At 38.5% G+C, this 23767-nt stretch overlaps 1 protein-coding gene across 2 annotated transcripts in view; it reads right to left on the reverse strand.

Annotated features, from left to right (window-relative positions):
- Positions 1–15943: 15943 nt before the first annotated feature.
- ATAD2 (ATPase family AAA domain containing 2) overlaps positions 15944–23767 on the reverse strand; it is a 68806-nt gene continuing 60982 nt past the window's right edge. The window contains exons 23-29 of one of the 2 annotated variants that reach the window (XM_047842003.1): positions 23116–23238; positions 22847–22990; positions 20180–20575; positions 18452–18585; positions 17480–17608; positions 16691–16742; positions 15944–16248 (exon numbers count right to left, since the gene is read on the reverse strand). In XM_047842003.1, the coding sequence (XP_047697959.1) occupies positions 16698–16742; positions 17480–17608; positions 18452–18585; positions 20180–20575; positions 22847–22990; positions 23116–23238 (971 nt within the window). In that variant the 3' untranslated portion in view covers positions 15944–16248; positions 16691–16697. Of the gene's footprint in view, positions 16249–16572; positions 16743–17479; positions 17609–18451; positions 18586–20179; positions 20576–22846; positions 22991–23115; positions 23239–23767 lie in introns of those variants that run through there. The other variant, XM_047842002.1, reaches the window with a different exon arrangement.

Below are 23767 nucleotides of genomic sequence, written 5' to 3' on the forward strand. Positions count from 1 at the left end.
GCTCCAGAAGTAAGTTTTTAGCCATGGATTGGCACAGTTAGAAGAGTCTAGATTTTTTTTATGCATATGTTTTGCAGTTTGTCACACACAGTCTGCTATGGCAAAACTTCAGTACTGCTAGAGATGAAAAGTTGTCCAGCAGGTTTTAAAAAGCACAGCACTTTTGCTATTCAGAGTCTCTTCCATATTTGGAACAGTGAAAAAAATATTTGTAGGAAATGAAGAGCTTTGAATCAAAAGTTCTCAGCACTGGTGTCATCTGAAGAGGAATAGGCTTCCAACAGCACTTTTGGTAGTAGTTTCCTTCTGTTATTATTTTTCTCCTTTTTCTTCTTTTGGTGAGCAAGTCTTCTAAAAAACATATCATGAAAACAGATCAGCCTAAAAGACATCAAACGAAGACACTTTAAGCTTTTAATTACAGGTAGGTGAACTCAAGAATTTTGACCTAGTGAAATGCTCCCACAATTCTCTCCAATGGCTAGTTCAGAAGGTAAACAAAAATGTTCTTGCTAAAGCTAGCTCAGACTTAACAAACTTCCTTTCTTTTTTTAATGTTTATTTTTGAGAGAGAGCATGAGTGGGGGAGGGGCAAAGAGAGAGGAAGACACAGAATCCGAAGGAGGCTTCAGGCTCTGAGCTGTCAGCACAGAGTCTGGCAAGGGCTCGAGCCCATGAACTGGGAGATCATGACCTGAGCCGAAGTCAGACGCTTAACCGACTGAGCCACCCAGGCGCCCAAGACTTAACAAACTTTTAAAGTTAATTTAGGGTCAAGTCATTTCTTATTCCTCTCAATGCTTGCTTTGTAAAAACGGGAATGTTGTTGATAATAACAACAGTAAAAACAAGGTAGTATTCTAAATGATGCCCTCCCCATTCCACTCCTCCCCGGTTTCTGTATCTAGCATAAGACTGCATGTAGGACTATGGGACCACAGATGCAAAACAAGAAAAGCAGGAAAAACTGACTTTCCAGTATTTATTCAAGGAATAACATGCTGTTACACTTTAGTGGCTCTGTCAACGCTATCTCTGAAAAAAAAAAAAATGGTGCCAGTGTTATCTTTTTTTGACCTAAAGTCTTAGGACACAAGTAACTCTAGAGGAACACCCAACTAAAAACCTACAGTGGGAAGATGCAACCCTTCACTGGTTTTCAAAGACTTAGTGGAGGAGTCTAGGGCGGCGGTTCCTAAACTTTAATGGGAGTGAAGATTCCCCGGGGAACTTTAAAATGTAGCTTCTCAGGGGCACCTGGGTGGCTCAGTTGTTTGAGTGACTGACTCTTGATTTCAGCTCTAGTCATGATCCCAGAGTCATGGGATTGAGCCCCACATCAGGCTCTGTGCTGAGTGTAGAACCTGCTTAAGATTCTCTCTCCCTCTACCCTTCTCCCCAACTCACCCACTCTCTCTCTCTATAAGTAAGTAAATAAATAAATACATAAATACATACATACATACATACATACATACGATACAATATAATATAATACAATACAATACAATACAATGTAGCTTCTCAGACTCTGCTCCTGGGAGAGTCTAATTCAGTAGGTCTGGGGTGAGGTCATGAATCTACCTTTGGCAGGCAGCTGGTGACCCTCACCTAGGTGACCTGTAGGCTTCACTTTGAGAAATAGTGATCTAGCAAAATGCTTATAATTGAGGAAAAACTTACTGCATTCTTGTAGAACTAAGGGTTATAAACTACCAAGTCATTATCTCTAAGAAGAGCTATTCTAGGGGCGCCTGGGTGGCTCAGTCGGTTGTGTGTCCGACTTCAGCTCAGGTCACGATCTCGCGGTCTGTGAGTTCGAGCCCCGCGTCGGACTCTGGGCTGATGGCTCAGAGCCTGGAGCCTGCTTCCGATTCTGTGTCTCCCTCTCTCTCTGCCCCTCCCCTGTTCATGCTCTGTCTCTCTCTGTCTCAAAAATAAATAAACGTTAAAAAAAAAAAAAGAGATATTCTAAAGCTGTCAGCTGGTTGGACATCATCAGCACTGGAAGGGAAATTCTACTTCGGTCTTCAAGAACCTTTAAATCCATTACAGACGTCCATCTTCCAGGCAAACTCATGCGACTCAGTAAACCCTGGGCACTTTAGATAGACTATTTCACCTTCCTGGTGTCTCTGTGAAGTAGTTGGTATTGCTTGAAGTTAACATAATGAGGATGCCAAGGTTTGGAGAGGTTAAGCTGCCAGTCGGTTGCCCAGTTACCTACAAGGTAAAGGGTTTTGAACCCACCTTGACCCTTCCTAAAGTCTAATGAAGATGCTCCATAAACCCTTTCTCAGAAAGAGGGTATTGCATTAGCCAGGCTACAGTGTGCACAGAATTTGAAAGCCTTCCCTCGTGTTGAAGTCAGACAGTCTTCTTTCTGTTCAAGTCCCAAATCCTCTGCATCAGCAACTGTTGTTTCATAACAGACCACACAAACTTAGTGGCTTGAAAACCCACGCAGTTATTTAGCCCCTAAGTCTGTGGGTCAGCTGGGTGGTTCTGCTGATCTGGGCCAGGTTTGGCTGATCTTGACTGGCCTCACTCATGCATCGTGGTCAGCAGGTGGGTCGTCTGGAGGCTGCCTGGTCCAGGATAGACTCATTCATGTAGCTGGAAGTTGGCTGATGGTCAGTGGATCATCTAGGTGCTGGCCATCTAGGATGGCCTCAGTCAATACCTCCAGTGGGTGTCTGGCTATTGATCATAGGGGTGACTGAGCCACATGTGTCTCATCTTCCAGGAGAAAATAGCCTGGATTCCTTCACATGCAAAAAGTTATAAGAAATTGAGAAGCAGTGTTTGAGACTTCTTAAGGCTAGCCTCAGAACTGACACACTGTCATTTCTGCCATAGTCTACTAGTCAAAGCATCACAGGGCCAGCCCAGATTCCACCTCTGGAGGGGAACAGATGCAAAGTCACACTGCAAAGCCTGAAGATACAGGAGGGGCCAACAGTTGTGGCCATTTTTATAATCAATTTACCACAATAACTATATGACTCAAGGCACGTTTCTCAACTTCTATTTCTACTCATCTGCAAAATGAAGATATTACAATTGTTGTGCCCTATCTCAAAGGGTTGATAGCTCACGCAAGAGGCCTGGCTTACGTTAATTTTTCAGACAATATTGGCCACGAGAATGCTGATACTGTCCTCTGGGGGCTTTCTAGCCTGAAAGTCTTATGAGTCTGCATGGCAGAGAGAGTAGGCTGATTTTTTGATGACCTCGCAGGGCAGGACTTTGGACCTGATTTTTTCTGTTGATTTCATGCTGCCCCACTTAGTACTCTTCTGGTTGTGGTACAGAAACCCATTCAAGCTGGCTCAATTAAAGAAGCCAAAGCTCCCGTTTGTCCCCTGCATGTTCACTCCATCTTTTCCTCCCTCGACTCTCCTTTTAAGACTCCTCTAGAACATGCCTCAGCCAAGTAGCCTCAGCCCTGGAATCCGATATGACTGTTCAGCTTTGTTCATTAGAGCTCAATGGCCTGGTTCTCAGTGTCCCGATTCCAAAATCTAAAGAGAGAAACTGCTTGGTCCAGCACTTCTCTTCGCAAAAGGTCAGTTCAGTCTACTCTGCCATGGCAGGAGGGGTGGGCAGTCTTGGGGAGAAGGGGCAGCTTTATGTGGGCAGCAGAGGCTGTGAGCAAGAGCAGCAGTTCCTTCAGGAGATGGCCGTGAGCCAGCAGACACAGTGATTCACATTTCCTGGACACAGGCAGCCTTCTCTAGTATTTTCAATTACCTTCCCATCAAACAGCTGAAGTACACAATTTCAAGGACTTGATAAAAATCCATCTCCTCTCTGAATAGCTCTTAATAAAGTGGAGGTAGGTGGCTCTTTCTCCCACTCACTCACCAAAAACCTACCACATGCTTTCGCTGTAAGCAGAGGTGTATTCCCTTTTTTAGGGCTGCTGTAACAAAGTACCACAGACTAGGTAGCTTAAACAACAGAAATTTATTTTTCTCACAGTTGCAGAGGCCATAAATCTGGAGGCCAAGGTGTCAGCAGGATTAGTTTCTTCTGAAGGTTTTAAGAGAGAGAGAGATGTTTCATGGTGGGTTTTTTTTTTATATGTTTATATTTGAGAGAAAGTGTGAATGGGGGAGGGGCAGAGAGAGAGAGGGGGACACATGGATGCAGGGCTTGAACTCAAGAACTGTGAGATTATGACCCAGGCCGAAATTGGATGCTTAACCAACTGAGCCACCCAGGTACCCCAGATCTGTTCCATGTTTCTCTCTTTGACTTGTAGATGGGGGTCTTTTTCCAGACAGAGAGAGACAGAACATGAATGGGGGAGGGTCAGAGAGAGGGGGAGACACAGAATCTGAAACAGGCTCCAGGCTCTGAGCTGTCAGCACAGAGCCTGATGTGAGGCTCGAACTCATGGACCGCGAGGCCATGACCTGAGCCAAAGTCAGACGCTTAACCGACTGAGCCACCCAGGCGCCCCTAAAATTTTTTTTAATGCTTATTTATTTATTTTGAGATATTGGGAGGACAAGCAGGGGAGAGGCAGAGAGAGAGGGAGAGAGAGAATCCCAAGCAGGCTCCAAGCTGCCAGCACACAGCCTGACTCGGGGCTTGATCCCGTGGACCTGAGCTGAGGTCAAGAGTCAGATGCTTAACCAACTGAACCACCCAGGCACCTCCAAATTCCTCCCTTGTAAGAATACCAATCATATAGGATTAGGTGGGGTTGAGCCCTCATGTTACCTAATTACCTCTGCAAAGATCTATCTCCAAATATAGTCACATTCTGACTAGGTTAGAACTTCACCTTATAAATTCTGAGGGAGACACAACAATTGAGCCCATGACAGCATGAAAACAGTCATTAATATAAACAATGTCAATGGTAGCTGAGCCTGTTCCATTGCAACATCCCTGGTCTTATCTAAAGTTCCGCTTATCGGAATGCCCTTCAGCCCCTGAGAGCATCCAGTAACTACTTATTGACTCTTTTCGTCTGTCATTTATAAATAAGCCTTCTTTAAAGCTCCAAGTCTGTGAAAAAGTGGTCATACTGTGTACTTTTGAAGTCACTTTTGAAAAAAAAAACCTCTGTCATCAAATAGCATTTTGTTTATACATTGCCTAAGAAAATGGTTCTCGACTCTGGTTAGACAATAGAATCATCTGGTGCTTTTAAAAAGCAGTCTCCACCTCCCACCCCCGTACCCCTCACCAGTCCTATCTCCAAAGATTCTGATGATTTGGTTTAGGTTGGGATACAGGCACTAACTAAAAAAAAAAAAAAAAAAAAAAAAAAAGAAAGAAGATTCCCAAATGATTCTAAAATAAAGTCAGTGTTGAGAACCATTGGCTTCAGATAAAGCTTAGGGGAGGCAAACAACTCTTAGAAAGCACCTCTGCCTGTCCGGCCCTGAGCTAGGTGCTTTGCTATGTAATTTAATTTTCAAAATAATCCTAGGAGTATTAATGCTACATCCTCGATTGTATAGACAAGAAAACTAGGCTCAAGAAGATTGCCTTACTCAAGTCCCACAAGCTGTGGAGGCAAAGGGTTATTCAGGTTTAAATACTGGGTAGCAGGAGCCTAGATAGGACTAGAGGCTGGTCAGGGCTTTTACACTGGAGAGACAATCAGCATAGAGAACAATTTTTGGCCATTTTTTGTTCTAAGTTTATTTATTTTGAGAGAGAGAGAAAGCACAAGCAGGGGTGGGGCAGAGAGAGAGAGAGAGAGAGAGAGAGAGAGAGAGAGAGAGAGAATCTCAAGCAGGCTCCAAGCTGCCAGCACAGAGCCTGATGCAGGGCTTGATCCCACTAACCTCGAGATCATGACCTGAGCTCAAGTCAGACGCTTAACCGACTAAGCCACCCAGGCATCCCAACAATTTTTGGCCACTTTTTAAAAACAGGTCTGTTTTACCCTCACATTGATTCTTCCACCACAGGCTCAACAACCATCAAGGGAATATAGTACCTGTTTGTCAGAACAGACAAGGCTGTGCTGCTGTTAACAAACCCAAATAAACCTTGGCTTATTTAACACATCATGGTTTATTTCTCATTCATCAAGTTTTCTTATAGCTCTCGGTGACCTCTGGGTCACCTCCTGCCAAGCGGTGGCTCAGGGATCCAGGCTAACCCCTCTTTTTGGCTGTGCCTTTTGGAATACATGTCTTCTAGTTTGCCGACATAGGAGGAAAAGAGATTTCCACCACTTATGCAATAAGTGTTGCTGCCATGTTACCTTAACAAAAGGCATCTCTTTCTTTGGAGAACATGTTCAAGAAGATTGGAACCCGTGTTTGACTCCACAGGCCCTCCTTTTCCACTGCACAGTCCATTCTTCTGTGCCATGGATGGTAAAGAAAGTAAAAGCAAACTTAAATTCTTTACTGAGGTAGGGGGCACTTTAGGCGTGTTGACATGTGATTTTGTTGTATTATACCTTTCTTATGAGGCAGAGACCACACATCATTTTTCTCTCCTGTAATGCATTGTACACAGTAAGTCCTTAATAATAGTATGTATGTGCACATAAACATAAATTCAGCAAATATTAATTGGACAAGACAGACCTAGTCTCTGCCCTCATGACTACAATTAAGATACCCTAATAATAATATACTGGTTTTGTGTCTGGTCATTTGTAATGTACTTTAACTATACCATTATCTCATTTTATTTATGAATGTCATAAGTTGAACACATCCACCAATCAGTTTGGGCTTCTCATTAATTTCTTGGCTGGTTTGTAGGTCAGATATTTTATAATCTACCTCCTCCTTACACTTCTTTCCTTCCTGTTTCATAGCTGGATGAGAGGAATGCCTTTTATAGCCAGCAAGGTGATACACTGCCATGCTTACGTTATGCACATACCCAGAGGTTCAACACCTCTTTTCTGATCATGCAGAGATATGCAGACTTTTAGCAACTTTTTGAGAAATACTTGCCCAAAGACCGTTGAGGAACAATATAAAAATATAATAAATACGCATTTTTTCAGTTTAGACACACAAGATTTTTTCTGATTTTTGCCTCCCTTTGGATTTTGCCTTCATGTTTCATAATCAAGAATTATGAAAACAACTTTTAAATTTTTATATTTGCACTACCAAAGGAATATAATAACTTTGCAAACACTTCAAAAAAAAAAAAAAAAACAGAGGTAAGAACCCATCTACAGTTCTCCCTAACTACTATTAGCATTTTGGTGTATTTCCAGATTAGCTATTTTTAGATGAGAGAAAATGTTATCTTTGTTTCTTCTTCTGCAAGGTTATTTCATGTAATAATATTAGAAAACTGTCATTTTGGATAGACATTTTCATTTAGCTAGTATTTTAGTGATTATATTTCATGCAACAGCTGTGAGGTGAAGGTTCGGAAGAAACCAGGGAATTCATTTGAGTGATGATGGTAAATTACATTTTCTCCCTAGTGGGGTGGGGAAGGAGACTTAGGAAAAATTTAAGTAAGAAACAGAAAAGAGACATATGCTATGGTCCTAAATATAAAACATGTAAATTGAATGAAAAAAGTAATTACAGAACATAAGATTGGGGTAACTTATTTTTCTTCCTAAATAATTAAAGCAAAAGCTTGTGTCTTTTTTTAAGACCCTGATTTTCCTAAACATTCACCACAGTAAATAGCTATAATTAAGATTCATCACACGTAATCAGTTTCCAAATTATTTCATGAATACATTATCTATTGCAACAGGCCCCCCTTCTTCCCCCCCAAGTCAATCTTTAAGCAAGCTGAAGTTTCACAATGGTCTTTTAAACCAATATTTGTAGCTCACAGCGTCCTCATGTCCAGGGTGCCCATGTTTGGCACTCTTCGATCCAGTAAATGTTTTAGTCCCATATATTTTGGATGTTTAAATCATTTTGATTTGGCATGTGGTCTGAAGGTAGTGGTATTCCAAGAGCCCTCTCACTGCATGTTAAGTGCTGTTCTCTGACTCCCAGCCAGAGCTTGGATGTTGGCAGGGTTGATTGCTCAAATGTAATGATTTCATTTCCAACCTTTGCATACTAAAATTACATAGCCCAAACATGAAGCTTCCAGATTTTTCCTCTTGAAAACAGAATAGAGACATAATTTAACATTACTACAAAACACTTATGACAATCTTTGAAATGGGAATAAATTTGAAAATTGTTAAGCTGTCACAATACTGAGGAAATGAATGCTGATTTGTAAGGTTCAATAACAGCTGAGAAACATAAAAAACTTATAGTCGTTGTTTAGGGAATTTTCATATTTTTCTTTCACTTTATATATAAAGGGAGTGTCATAGATTCAGTTCTCCTTAAAGGAGACCCTGAATAAAGAATGTGAGAGTAAATGGTTATGTGGAAGGCGATGCCAAGAAGTACGGGCAGGGGAGAGAAATGAGACAGGGAAGGAAGCTACAAGGATAGAGTGCAGTTTTAAGAAGTCTGGGGCTTGAATAGCCCTCAGTTTCAGGATCTAGGGCTCAACCCCAGTGGAGACTAGAGACAGTGTAGAAGACACCTCAGGAGCAAGGGAGCCAGGGTGTTATTATTCATCAATTTCTACCTATGTCTTGTTGGCAGCTAATCCCAGGGAAGTGTTTCCCAGAAACACTTTCAGCCTACATCCAGCATGGATCACGAAAACACCCTCGGGTGGGGTTACAGATGTTTGCAGGAGGTTGCCAATGGCACATGCCAGAATGTTGAATGCCAAGAGCATAGGCGTAGGGCACCACAGTGTCTGTTTAGGGGAGGTAGTTAAGAACATAGGTTTCAATCATACACACCTAATAGAATCCTGCTTTTGCCACTAATGTGTGAAATTGAATAAATTACCTATCTACCCATTAAACTTGTAAAATGAAAATAACATAGAATATACCTCCTAAGGTCATTCTAAGGATTAAATAAAATACTGCATGTACATTACATACAAGGTGAGAGTTAACCATATGTTTTTAACTGGCTCAAATGCACATTAGAAATTATGTCAGTAAATTGTGACTTTGTTAAGCTTTACGACAGCCTCTTGGGGTGGCTTCTGGGTTGGCACTTCCTTGTAATGGTGATTTTCTTTAACAATGTCTAAATTATGTGACCCTGGCTTGTGGCCATAGTTAGGGGGAACATTAAGGCCAATCCAATTCTTTGGTGGGGGGAACTCTGAAATCTAAAATGGAATCAATGAGGGGCACCTGGGTGGCTCAGTCGATTGAGCGTCCGTCTGGCTCAGGTCATGATCTCATGGATTGTGAGTTTGAGCCCCATATCAGGTTCACTGCCATCAGCGCAGAGCCCACATCAGATCCTCTGTGTCCCTGTCTCCGCCCCTCCCCCACTTGCGCTCTCTCAAAAATAAATTTAAAAAACACATTAAAGTGGAATCAATAAGCGTGGGTGTCTTTGTTGAATTATATTGATAGCAACTATTTTAAAAACTCCTGCAAGAGCTTGGAACAGCCCTGGTTCTCTCCACTGACTTGGTTAAGACCATCCATGAGGTAACTTACATCTTTTCAAAAATATATGCCTTTTTTTTTAAAGTGTAGTTATTTATTTTGAGGGACAGTGCAAGCAGGGTAGGGGCAGAGAAAGAGGCGAGAGGGACAATCCTAAACCTTCTCCACACTGTCAGTGCAGAGCCCGATGCAGGGCTTGAACTCACAAACTGAGATCATGACCTAAGCTGAAATCAAGAGTCAGATGCTTAACTGAGCCACCCAGGCACCGCAAAAATATATGCCTTTTTGCTAAAGTTAGCCAAAGAGAATTTCTGTTGCTTGCAATCAAAAGAATCTTAACCAGTAAAAACCATCTGTTTTTTTAATTTAAATTTTAGTTAACATATAGTGCAATATTGGTTTCAGGAGTAGAATTCAGTGATTCAACACTTACAACACTCAATGCTCATCACAAGTGCCCTCCTTAATACCCATCACCCATTTACTCCATCTCCCACCCACCTCCCTCCATCAGCCCTCAGTGTGTTCTCTGTCATTAAGAGCGTTGTTTCCCTCTTTTCTTCCCCCTCCCTTCCATACATTCATCTGTTTTCTTAAATTCCACATAAGTGAAATCATATGGTATTTGTCTTTGATTGACTTATTTCACTTAGCATAATATATTCTAGCTCCATCCGTCATTGCAAGTGGCAAGATTTCATTCTTTTTTTTTTTTTAATTTTTTTTTTCAACGTTTTTTTAAAATTTATTTTTGGGATAGAAAGAGACAGAGCATGAACGGGGGAGGGGCAGAGAGAGAGGGAGACACAGAATCCGAAACAGGCTCCAGGCTCCTAGCCATCGGCCCAGAGCCTGACGCGGGGCTCAAACTCACCGACCGCGAGATCGTGACCTGGCTGAAGTCGGACGCTTAACCCACTGCGCCACCCAGGCGCCCCAAGATTTCATTCTTTTTGATGGCCGAGTAATATCCATTGTGTGTATGTGTGTATATGTATGTATGTATGTGTGTATATATATCTACCACATCTAATTTATCCATTTATCAGTCAGTGGACATTTGGGCTCTTTCCATAATTTGGCTATTTTTGACAGTGCTGCTATAAACATTGGGGTGCATGTAGCCTTTCAAATCTGTATTTTTGTATCCTTTGGGTAAATACCTAATAGGGCATTTGCTGGGTCATAGGGTAGTTCTATTTTTAGTTTTTTGAGGAACCTCCATATTGTTCTCCAGAGTGGCTGCACCACTTTGCATTCAACCAAGTGCAAGAGGGTTCCCTTTTCTTTGCATTCTCACCAACATGTATTGTTTTTTCATGTTATTAATTTTAGCCATTCTGACAGGTGTGAGATGGTATCTCCTGATTTTGATTTGTATTTTCCTGATGATGAGTGATGTTGAACATCTTTTCATGTGTCTGTTAGAAAAGTGTCTATTCATGTCTTTTGCCCATTTCTTTTTGTTTTTAATGATTTTTATTTTATTTTATTTTACTTTATTTTATTTTGAGAGAGTGCAAGCAGGGGAGAGGGGCAGAGGGAGAGAATCTTAAGCAGGCTCCATGCTCAGCACGGAGCTTGACATGGGGACTGATCCCACTACCCTGGGATCATGACTTAAACCAAAAATCAAGAGTCAGATACTGAACCAAATGGGTCACCCAGGCGCTCCTCTTCTCCATTTCTTAACTGGGCTTATTATTTTTGGGTGTTGAGTTTGATAAGTTCTTTATAGATTTTGGATACTAACCGTTTACTAGATATGCCATTTGCAAATATCTTCTCCCATTCCGTAGGCTGCCTTTTAGTTTTATTGGTTGTTTGTTGTGCAGAAGCTTTTTATCTGATGAAGTCCCAATAGTTCATGTTTGCTTTTGTTTCCCTTCCCTCCGTGATGTGTCTAGCAATAAGATGTTCTAGCTGAGGTCAAAGATGTTGCTGCCTGTGTTCTCCTCTAGGATTTTGATGGTTTTCTGTCTCACATTCAGGTCTTTCATCCATTTTGAATTTACTTTTGTGTATGGTGTAAGAAAGTGGTCTAGTTTCATTCTTCTGCATGTCACCGTCCAGTTTTCTGAAAACCCATCTGTTAATTCAACACTTTAACTGGTAACTGCTCTCTCTCATCAATATTTATATATAAACATAATTTTAAAATACATATACAATTTAATTACATGTGAATTCTAGTGTATGCATAAACATATTAAATATGTGAATATTATTTTAAATATGTAAATATTCTAGAGCTAGTGAAAAACAAAATGAAAAATCCCCACAATCTTCCTTTCAGTCTTTCCAGTCATTGTACCGATGAACTGTTATCATCAGTTGCAAAGCTAAGATAGAATCATTAGTTAGATGGGTTTCAATCTCATGAGAATGCCCAATATGTGAACAATTAACTGTTAGCAAACTGAAGTGAAAAATCTGTTCTTTTACAGCCTTGGAGCTGGATAAATCTAACAGATGCAACTTCTAAAAATATAATGAAGATGATTCTGTATCTTTTTGAAAATTAGATGCTATTAGCTACATCCTACTCTTTGTCTGAGGTATGGGCTTCCCTTCTCTATAACCCCCAAGGACCTCTATTTTCTGTCAGCTGTGTTATCTTCCTATCCTGCTCCTTAATGTCCTGCTTTCCTTATCCATTAACCAGTCATTAGGTCAGTTGATTCTTATTTAGTGGCAAATATGGACATTATGTAAGTTCTGGATCTATAATCATAAAACAAAATAGTTCCTGACTTAGAAAGTCAGGATGAGTTTTCCTCAGAAAATGAGAAGGTTGGGGCACCTGGGTAGCTCAGTTGGTTAAGTGTCTGACTTTGGCTCAGGTCATGATCTCACGGTTCGTGAGTTCAAGTCCCACACTGGGTAGCTCAAACTCCACTTCAGGTAAAAACGTGAGCCCCACTTTGAGTAAAAACACGAGCCCCCAATTCAGGTGAGTCCTGCTTCTCTTTCTCTCTGCCACTCACGTTTTTTCTCTCTCAAAAAAAAAAAAAAAAAAAAAAAAAGAAAAGAAAAGAAAAAAGATAAACAAGAATTTCTCTCTCAAGAAGTCCAGATTGGAAAAAAAAAAGCCCAGACATAGTTAAGGACTTGAAAAGCAATCCCCTAAAGTTATTATGAGCAAGGTTCTTTCATCTTATACTTTTATGAAGTAGGGCATGGGTTCCATCTTTAAGGTCACCTCATGGTCCAAGATAGCTTTTGGAGTTCTAGCCATTTTATGTATATATTCTAGGCAGCAGGTAAAATGAAGCACAGGTCAGGAAGTGTTCTCGGGGTACCCCCTCCCTTCCTAGCAGCTCTCCTAGAAATTGTGCACACTTCCCTTTGTATCTCATGTGGTCACATGGCCACATTTTGCTTCAGCGTTAGCAAACATAATCTCCCAGGACAGATTGCTCTGGGTATTGTGATAAGCAATGAGAGAATGGATATTAGGAGGCAAAATGGCTATCATTTCCTCTATGTCCTAATATAGAGTTATTTTTTATCCCCACAGTATCCCTCAGCAAGAAGTCGTTCCTCAGGTCCTAACAAAGTTAGGGGCAATCTCTCAATTGCAAAGAAGTAATGTATATGTGTGGGTGGGAGGGTAGCAGGGAGAAGACAAATAAATCTGAAATAACATCAACTAATCCTACAGTGCATACCAATCGGGATCCCTGAAAAAATCAGTTTTAAGAAAGGCAAAAGGGGAGACAGGCCCCCAATCCTTATGAGTGGGCTGTGCACAGTGATCTTCCAGAGTACAGTACTGAAAGAGAAAGAAGTTACTTTACAATGGAGAAACCTGAGAAACACGATTTCTGCCAGGTGGTCAAGGCCAATCAACAGCCATAAATCACATTGATAGTATGTAACCTGATATAATCACTTTACTTTTGTGATCTTCCTCCCCCAAATCTGTAATCCCAGTCTAATCATGAGAAAAACAGGCTAATTCCAGCAGAGGGGCATCTTCCAAATATTTGACCAGGACACTCCTCAAAATTGTTAAGTCATCAAAAACATCCCCATCTATTACTGAATTGTCTTTTGGTTGGTGAGCTTTAATAATCCTTTGAGATGATAGCCTTTGTACAAGAGACATGAAGGTTTTCATTTTGATGAAGTCTGATTTATCTAATTTTGTTGCTAGTGTTTTTTGCCACATTTAAGAAATCATTGCCAAATTCAAGGTCATAAAGATTTGTCCTCGTTTTCTTCTATGAGTTTTATGTTTTAGCTATTAAATTCAGGTCTCTGATCCATTTGTGTTCATTTTTGTACATGGTGTGATGTAAACGTCCACACTCATTCTTTTGCATGTGGATATCCAGCTTTCCCAGCACACCATTTGTTGAAGGGACTATTCTTTCCCTATTGAATGGTCTTAAACATCATTTTCAAAAATCAATTGACCATAGATTAATGGATTTATTTCTGGACTCTCAATTCTATCCCATTGATCTTATAGCTATCCTGTATGCTAGCATCACCTGTTTTGTATATAACTTTGTGTTAAGTTTTGGAATTGGGAAGTGTGAGTCTCCCAACTTTCTCTTCTTTTTTCAAGATTGTTTTGGCTATTCAGGGTCCCTACAATTATATTATGAATATAGGACTGACTTTCCTATTTCTGCAAAAAACCATTGGGATTTTGATAGGTATTAAACTGAATCTGTAGATTCTTTTGGTGAATACTGCCATTTTGACATTAAGTCTTCCAATACTTGAATACAGGATATCTTTCCATTTATGTAGGTCTTATTCAATTTCTTTCATCAAAATTTTGTACTGTAAGTGTACAAGTCTTGTACTTCCTTGGTTAAATTTATTCCAAGGTGTTTTATTATCTCAGACGCTATTGTAAATGGAACTGCTTTCTTAATTTTCTTTTCGGATTGTTCATTGCTAGTATATTAAAATACAACTGATTTTTATGTTGACCTATTCTGCCACTTTGCGGAATTTATTAGTTCTAACAGATATTTTGTGAATTCTTTAGAATTTTGTACATACAAAATCATGCCATTTATGAATAGCTTTACTTCTTCCTCTCCCATTTGGATGCCTTTTATTTCTTTTTCTTGCCCTCATTACTACAGACTGATTGCACTTTTAAGCAAAAAAACCCCACAGAAAACAAAAAACAAAAACAAAACCAAAAAGATAAAACATCCTAGGCTTGCAATTTCAGCATGGTTTTGAAAGTCTGAATAGGAAACAGACAAATTATTTCCCTGTCCATAGACAGTGTGTCATGAAAAGGACAGGAAGTATGTTCATCTTTGTAGCTAAAGTACAAAGATCATATCAACATTCCAGTGTGAACAGCATTTTAAACTATGCACAGTAATAGATTTTGTACTTGTTTACACTGGATTATCTTTAGGATATTTTGAAATAATGAAGAAATAGAAGCAAGTCTGAGAAGCAATTTTCACCTTTAAAATTTACTACAGAAGCTATACATAAAAAATGATGCATCTGGAGTTACAGAAGATGCATCTGGAGTAAGTTATAATAAGCTTTAATAAAAATGAGTATATGTGTATGTGTGTATACTTAAGTCCAGAAATATATGCTACTTCACATTTTTTCAGTGACTGGCATTGTGTTATGCATTATATAGACAGTATCTATTAATTAAGGTATCTAAATTACTGGGTTTTAAAAGGCTTAATTTAAATACAGTATGCTGATAAATCAACAAAAGGCAACTCACCTCTGAAACTTTTATTTAAAAAAAATTTTTTTTAAATGGTCATTTATTCTTGGGAGAGAGAGAAAGACAGAGCATGAACGGGGGGTGGGGGGGGGGTAGGGCAGAAAGAGAGGGAGACACAGAATCTGAAGCAGGCTCCAGGCTCTGAGCTATCAGCACAGCCCGATGCAGGGCTTGAACTCCCAAACTGTGAGATCATGACCTGAGCCAAAGTCGGATGCTTAACTGACTGAGCCACCCAGGCACCACCGACCCCCCTTTTAAAAAATGTTTATTTTGAGAGAAAGAGAGCAAGAATATGTGTGTGTGTGGGCACGTGCGCAAGCTGGGGGAGGGAGAGAAGGAGAGAGAGAGAGAGAGAGAGAGAGAGAGAGAGAGGGAGAGAGAGAGAGAGAGAGAGAGAAGGCTCTGCAATATCCCAAGCACGGTCTGCACTGACAGGGCAGAACCTGACGCGAGGCTTGATCTCACAAACCATGAGATCATAACCTGAGCCAAAATCAAGAGTCGAATGCTGAACCAACTGAACCACCCAGGTGCCCCTGAAACTGTTTTAGAATTCAGAATCTCTCATATGAGATCATTATCTCCTATTCCCCTCTAAAGAAGTTTCCAACTATTTTTACAAACTAGAATGTCTCTTTAAAAGAACAAAACAAAAGAATATGCACGGTAGTGAATAGTTTTATTGCTTTAAGAAAGAAATGTATTTTTGGTATCATTAATACAAAATTTATAATATTTATCTTTATATAATTGTATATAAAAGCTATCTATAGAATACAACCTAAACACAAACTTAGAAGGATATAAAGAGTTTTCAAATATAAAACTTTTGTTCTATTAAAAAGATATTCAACAAAGTAATTATTAATACATTTGTGTGTATAATCATAAAAATAAACCAAAAATATTTAAAATCTTTATTAACCCAAATTAGAATTATAAAAATGTTTATCTAAAAAGCATCAATTTTGACATTCATGTACAGAAGTTGTTCAAGGACCTTCCCACAAATCATGACTTGAATCCTGGCTTTTAAGTAACTGGGCAAAGAAAGCTAAAGGAAAACGAGAGATGGGAATTAAAAAAAAAAAAAGAATGGCAAAGACACAATGATTAAGTTTCTAGTCTGATACAAGAAACTATTTTTAGGAAGGAAAAAACTTAAAAGTGCTCAAAACAAAAAATATCAATGTCACTAATTACTCTTAAGTGCCATAAAACATTAGTTATCAAAATTACTTTTATTAAGAGTTGGCCACACTTCATATGCTACAGAATTACTATTACTACAGTGCCTTTTTCAATCAAACTTTCAATATTTATCAGTTATCTCTGTGATTTATCTTACACATGTACATAAATACCAAGAAAGCTTAAATATTTTTATTTACTATTTTAATCTTTTCCTTAAAGATGCAGGATTTCATCTCGCACGAGTTATACGGACACAACAAAGGTGAATTAAATAGGAACTGAATATAAAGAATATTTGATACCAAGACATCATGATCTGGAACAACTGAAGTTTTCTACCTCTTGCTCCATTTTCTAGATAAAGAGTAAGAAGGAAAAATAGTAACTTTCAATATGAAAAAAGCTAAAGAAACATTACATCTATTTTGTCAACAACCTCAAGAATATTATTAACCCATATATGATAGTGAAAATAGAAATTTAGTTCAGTATTTAGGACTATCACACAAACTGATATCACCAATGGGACTTCATTTAAATCCCTTTGAAATGAGTCTGAGATGCATTCGTCTTATGTTAAGTTCAAATAGTTATCATCAAGGCACTAGTGTATTTCTAGGTATTAATATTTCATATTTTGTAGGTACTAACGTTACATACATATTATGCTATTTAGGTACCATGTTATACTTAGTAGATATACTAATTACTAAGTATATTACATACTAGTAGCTATATTAGTAGGTACCAGTAGTGTGTATAGTATACTATATTATCATCCAATATCTATTTTTAAAAATTAGTACCAATGCTCACTATAAAGAGTAGGTAAAGACATACAGATTGATCCATCTTAAGTCTTATCTTTAAAAGAGCTTTATATCTTCATCAATACACACACAAAATAGAGATTTTTCAGTCTTCTAATACAATAGTTGCAATGTTTTTTGAAGAAGCACAAACTAGTGAAGTGCTAGATTTCAAAAAGCACAGAACTTGGCTGTGTCTAGAAATAGTCCATAATCCACATATTAAAAAATGGTCTTTAAAAATTCTTATCAGCTTATAATTCCTTATATAGATTGGTTTACCTGAATAAGTGCTGTTTTGTCATAGTCCATGCGATGCTGATAAATACATTGGCTGATTACTGCATATAAATTCTCCAACTGAAAAATATTGTATTCTCGACTTTTCTTAACAACAGTCTTCAAAAGATTCTAAAAGAAAACACGAGTGTTTATATATATGAGAGATATTCCATGAGACAAGATACTATATTTTTGAAGATGTGGGGAATTTTTAGCATATAAGCCAGAGTGAGGGCAGACCTAACTATTTGGTGAGACGTGGTGACACTGCTAGTGGCTCTGACAGTTAGCAACAGTTAACTCAGCATCATCGTTCTGTAATCCTGGTCTCTGCCCTGGGGAACTCCCATCCTAAAAACTGTAGCCGAGGAGGTGTCCAATTGCAACTTTAGCTAGAAATCTCTACGGACAAACTAAAGTCTGTCAAAGAAATCTCAAAGATTAATAAGCAAAAAAGCAACATTTTTGCAGGGTATTTTATGGCACTGTAGGTACCTTATAAAGTGCAACAAAAAGAGCACATAAACGGTGAACTACCTCACTACTTCAGTTTTTTTTCTTATAAAAAGGCTTTTTCATATTTGCCCAATGTTTTTTCTTATGACTGGAATGGACTCACTGGATATCTGTGATGCTTCAAGTCTGGCCCTACAAGAATATGCCATGACCCCTCAGTTAACCAAAAAAATGCCAGTAGAGTTAAGTAAAAACCAACTAAAATGCTCACTGGTGATGGCCATAAAAACAATGTATAGGATCAATAATGCAGACAAATATGTTAAGAACTACAATATCAATACACTAGCCATCTCTAACTACTGCTTTTATGAAAGTTATTCCATACCAAGTTCATCCTTTCATAAAAGGTCATTATTTATTGCCAAATTGATAAAATATACTATTACAAGTCATTTTTGGTGGGTTATGTTACTAATCTGCACAATGAAAGCATTACGATTTCAATTTACATACTTTTAATCGCTCCTGGTCCACAACAAGTGAGGGTGTAGGCTGGGAAAGAATTGCCAAAGCCTTTTCAACACTGATGAGTTGCTGTTGCTCTACTTGGGAACGTCTAGCTCGAGTCATTCGCAGAATGCACATTTCTAGGATGAAAAATGAACTATTATTTGGTTCACAGACATTATAATGCTTAACATAAATATTAGGCAGATTACCTAGCAGGACATATTTACTAAATACAGACACTGATTCTGGTTGATCAGAATCTGGTTGATTCGCTTTACTGTAAAATTAAGATACTGCCACTTACACACTCAAAAAAAAAAAAAAAAAAAAGGGAGGGAGAAGTACTTCTCAAATTGAGTTTTTCAAAGCATCCTCAACAGGTTGAACTATTCTATACTTAGATACAAGATTCATAGACTTTAAGAGCTGGAAGGGACCTCAGTAATCTAAGAATTGCAAACTACCACCCATAGGCCTAATCTGCCCTACGGCTATAAAGAAAATCTTATTAGAACACAACCATAACCATTTTACATATGTATGTCAATGTTACTTTTCTAACAGAGTGGACTAGTTGTGACAGAGGCTGTATGGCTATTTACTATCTGTCTCTTTATAGAAAAAGTTTGCCTATCTCCAACCTAGAATAACCTACTCACTGATAGATAGGAAAAATGAGGTCAAGAGAGGTGAAGAGACTTTTCTAAGGTCAACATACCTAATTGTTGTTAAGAGCTAGGACAAGAACCCAAATCTGCTGATATGTAAACAAGTACCTGTACCCTATTAAATAGTATCCTTTTTAAAAAGATGATAAAAGAAAAAGAAAACTCTGAATCCACATAAAACATACTGCCTCATATAGCCAGAGAACTAACACCTAAAATATCCACACTGGAAAGGCTATATCCTAGTCCATTATGCTATGGTTACTCAAACACACTAGAACTCATTTCAAGGAATTGCTTGATAAAAGGTTTCCCTACAGCCTATAAACCACTGGGAAAAAAAAATCTCATTAACATTATCAATACTTGTTTTTGACCAAAATACATTTTGACTCTGTTACCCCTCTTTTTGCTTTTTAAGACTAAATAACGTTTGTCTTTTCCAAAACCCAAACAAATCTACTGCTAAAGATCCAAGAAGATTCAGACAGAAGACAATTCTAAATGAATAACTTTGGGAGCAGGATCATTACAATAAGTAGAAATAATCTTGGACTTAACCTTTAAGAGAAGCAGAGGGATGATGGGGGTGAGTGATGTTCTACACCACTCAGCTAGGATCACAGAAAACTGCTTCTCTTGCTTAAAAAGAAGAGGGTATCCTGCCAGTTTTTAAAAACTGTGTAGCCAAGTACTTTGCTACATGCTTTAGATGAATTCTTTTATTCAAGTCTCAAAGTATTTCATTACCTGACTACCATCCACCCCAATTTTGCCGATGAGAAAACTGAGACTGATAGGACAAGACCTTGCCCAAGGTCACAAGCTACTAAGTAGTGGACTAGGGGTTCAATTCCAGGTCTATATGATGCCACACTATAGCTTTAGCAGTGATTTACAAGCTAAATAGCAAGTAAAGTTAATGCTAATTTGTTTCTAATTAACACCTGCATTCTGAAAGAAAAGGAAAAGGAATAAACTGAAATGGTAATCAGTCATTTAAGAACTTTGAGTGAAACATCTTTTAAAATTATAATTAGTAAGTTGCTTGAGAAAGCCTTACCTTTAGCTTCATTTTCATCAGAAATATCTATTATCTGAGAGCCAGAAGCATCTCCGTTGCAAACAATTTTATCTTTCCTCAATTCTGTGCATGCTGTAGTTTTCCCAGATTCTTCAAGTTCATGCTCAATATCACAAATACTTGAGTTATTATTCCGCAATTCTATTTTGCTTTCAGAGGCATTTTGCTGTTTCTCATTTTCTTCCACTGAGGACTCTCCTGTGTTTCCAGTCTCATTGTGGTCTACACTTGTGTCTTGATTTTCCTCTGTATCACTCTCAATTTTGTCATCTGTGACATTTTGGCTCTCATCTTTCACCTGTGAAATCCTCCTGCGTTTTGTTATGGTGCCTAAGTACCACTTTGACTTTTTGCGGATTTTCCTCTTCAACTGAGCTTCAAAGAATTTAAAGAAAAGAATAGAAGAACATTCAGCAATTTTCTAAAGTCCAAGTAAGTGGGGAAAAAATACCTCCTGATATATAAGAGGGTAGAGAGCTTGAGAAGCCACTACAGTCTTGTATGATTGGAACACAGAAACAAAGGTAGAGAGCACTGTAAGAAGAAGGCCAAAAGAGGGCAATCACCTGTCACCCTAAGGAGCTTGGATTTTACCCTGAATAATTTTTTTAAAATCTTGAATAATTTTAAGAAGGTCAATTATATGAATTGTCCAATGACTGTATTACAAAAATCATTGTGGGAGGAGTATGAAGAATGAACTGGAGGAAGGGAGGGCAAGACTAAAAATAGCCTATACTTATAGTGCCTACCATATAGTGGGAACTCTTCCAAGCTGTTTTTTTTTTTTTTTTTTTTAATTTAAATCCAAGTTAGTTAACACATAGTATAGTAATGGTTTCAGGAGCAGAATTTAATGATTCATCACTTATCTAGAACACCCAGTGCTCATCCCAACAAGGGCCCTCCTTAATGCCCATTGCCCATTTAACCCATCCCCCTACCAACACCCCTCCAGCAACCCTCAGTTTGTTCTCTGTATTTAAGAGTCTTTTATGGTTTGCCTCCCTCGCTGTTTTTATCTTATTTTTCCTTCTCTTCCCCTGTGTTCATCTGTTTTGTTTCTTAAATTCCACATATGAGTGAAATCATAAGATTGTCTTTCTCGAACTTATTTCGCTTAGCATAATACCCTCCAGTTCCATCCATGTTGTTGCAAATGGCAAGATTTCATTCTTTTTGATTGCTGAGTAATACCTTCCAAGCTCTTTATGTGTGTACTGACTCACTGAAATTCCACTTTAACCTGATCAGGTTTGTGACCATTATCAACATCATTTTACAGCTGAAGAAACTAAAGATATACAGAGATTAAACATTCTGTCTGGGCTAGAGGCAGGATACCTACACTGAAATATTATTATGCTTGGGAGATGCATCCATACTGTGGCACACACTTCAAGTTTAGTCATTCTCACTGTTGTACAATAATTGATATTTCCCATTCTATTGTGGCTTTTTTAGTATTTATTTTTTATATATATTTTAAATGTTTATTTATTTTGAAAGACAGTGCAAGCGGGGAAGGGGCAGAGAGAGAGGAGAGAGAGAGAGAGCCCAAGCAGGCTCCACACTGTCAGCACAGAGCCCAATGTGGGGCTCCAACCCGTAAACCAAGAGATCATGACCTGAGCTGAAATCAAGAGTCAGTCAGGCCGCTCAAAGGACTGAGCCACCCAGGCACACCCCCATTCTACTGTTGATGGACATCTGGATTGCTCCCAGTGTTGGACATTTATGAATACTAGTTCCATGAACATTCTTATACATGTATTTTGGTGAACATAATGTATGCATTCCTGATGGGTATATAGCTAGGAATGGGTTGTTTTAAAGAAGACATTTTCCACGTCCTCAATTTCCACACACACACACACACACACACACACACACACACACACACACTCAAAACTCATTTGACCAAGAACATTCTGGTAGGTCAGCTCTCTTGCTGGTGTGCCTTTCTCATCCTCTTTTTCCCAGCTGCCTCCTCACATTCTTACAAAAGAAGGGGTTACTCTATCTCAAATCACTTACCCCAGGATAGACTAACCGGCAACACAATAAGGGAACATCCCAACCCCTGCAAAACACACACACACACACACACACACACACACACACACACACACACACACAGAGTTTTAAAAATTTTGTTTAAAAGCATATGAGATCTAACAAGGCACTGAGGAATTATGGTACCAGAATCTGGGAGAACAAACGAATAACTGAGAATCTAAGATCTGAGGAGAGTCAGACATTTATGGGGCTCAAAGAACAAAAACTACAATTAATAAGAGCCTTCCAAGGAAGGGAGGCCCTGGGAAAACCCATAGGCTTTGGATTAGTGCCTGGGGAGTTATACCCTAAGAATAAGGAGGAAAGGGACACAAACTGGAATTTACAGAAATGAAATTCAATTTCAAATCAGTCAATCCTGCAATTAGATGAAGGTGAACTGGGACTACAAGCGGTATATCACTATAAACCTGGATGTATTTCAACAATGCAAAGTTGCCTTAATACTAACAAAATCAAGGTAATTCATCACATTAATATAAATAGAGAAAACTAAAGAGAAAGTAAATGGCATCAGTAGAGAATAAAGGCTAGTTTCATAAGTAAAAATTACCCAAGTGCACTTACCAGGAGTACTGCAAGCCACAGGAGTACTGGGTGTCTTTAGTTTATCATTCTGCTCTGATTCTGATCTTTTATCACCAACAGAGGTGGAATTTTGCTTTGGCATCACATGATAGTAAGATGGGGCGTATTTGGAGGAGCTACAACCTTATAAGTAGACATGGAATATCAAGTCAAATGTCCAGATCTCAAAATTACACGAAGGATTAATTAAAAGAACTCAATACACTAAATGAGAAGCATCTTTTTCTGATACCAAATCATTTTCCTACCTCTCTTCTTTCTAGATTCCTGAATTTCTTCACAAAGCTGCTCAAAGTCTTCATCAAGTTCTTCTTTAATTATTGCATAGGCAGTATCTCTTAAAGCACAGGCTCTATGCCTAATTAGACGATCTGAGAAATGAACAAAGAATATAATTTTAAAATTTCTTTTTAATAATTTCCCAAAAATAAACTCAACATGTTGGGCTAAAATTGTGGGGGGGGGGGGGGGGAGGAGAAAAAGAAAAGAAAATCAAAATTCCTTTTTTACTTTTATCAGGAAGACTAAAAGTTACTGTAATTGTATTGTTCTGTTTTTGCTGTTAATCTAATGTTCTGGATGTCAGATTTAATTCAGCAGACTAACCCCAAACAATTTTATTGCTCTGTCCTATCTAGCTCCCTGTGAAATATCAGAAAAAAATAGAAGAATCAATCAACAGCAAGACTATATAACAACAGGACAACAACAAAAACAGCAAGGAAGGCTGTATCATTAGTGAGCCAGGGATGTAAAAGAATTTTAGAAGATATAGAGACGATGTTACTGCATTGACAGAGAAACTAAACAGAAAGACAATTAAATAGCAACCCTATACAGGAAACACTGGAAAAGCCCCCTAAACTCAGAGTCCAAGCACTAAAAACTGGAATATGCTTT

Source organism: Prionailurus viverrinus, chromosome F2 (genome assembly GCF_022837055.1).
Source record: "Prionailurus viverrinus isolate Anna chromosome F2, UM_Priviv_1.0, whole genome shotgun sequence".
Lineage (NCBI taxonomy): Eukaryota > Metazoa > Chordata > Mammalia > Carnivora > Felidae > Prionailurus > Prionailurus viverrinus.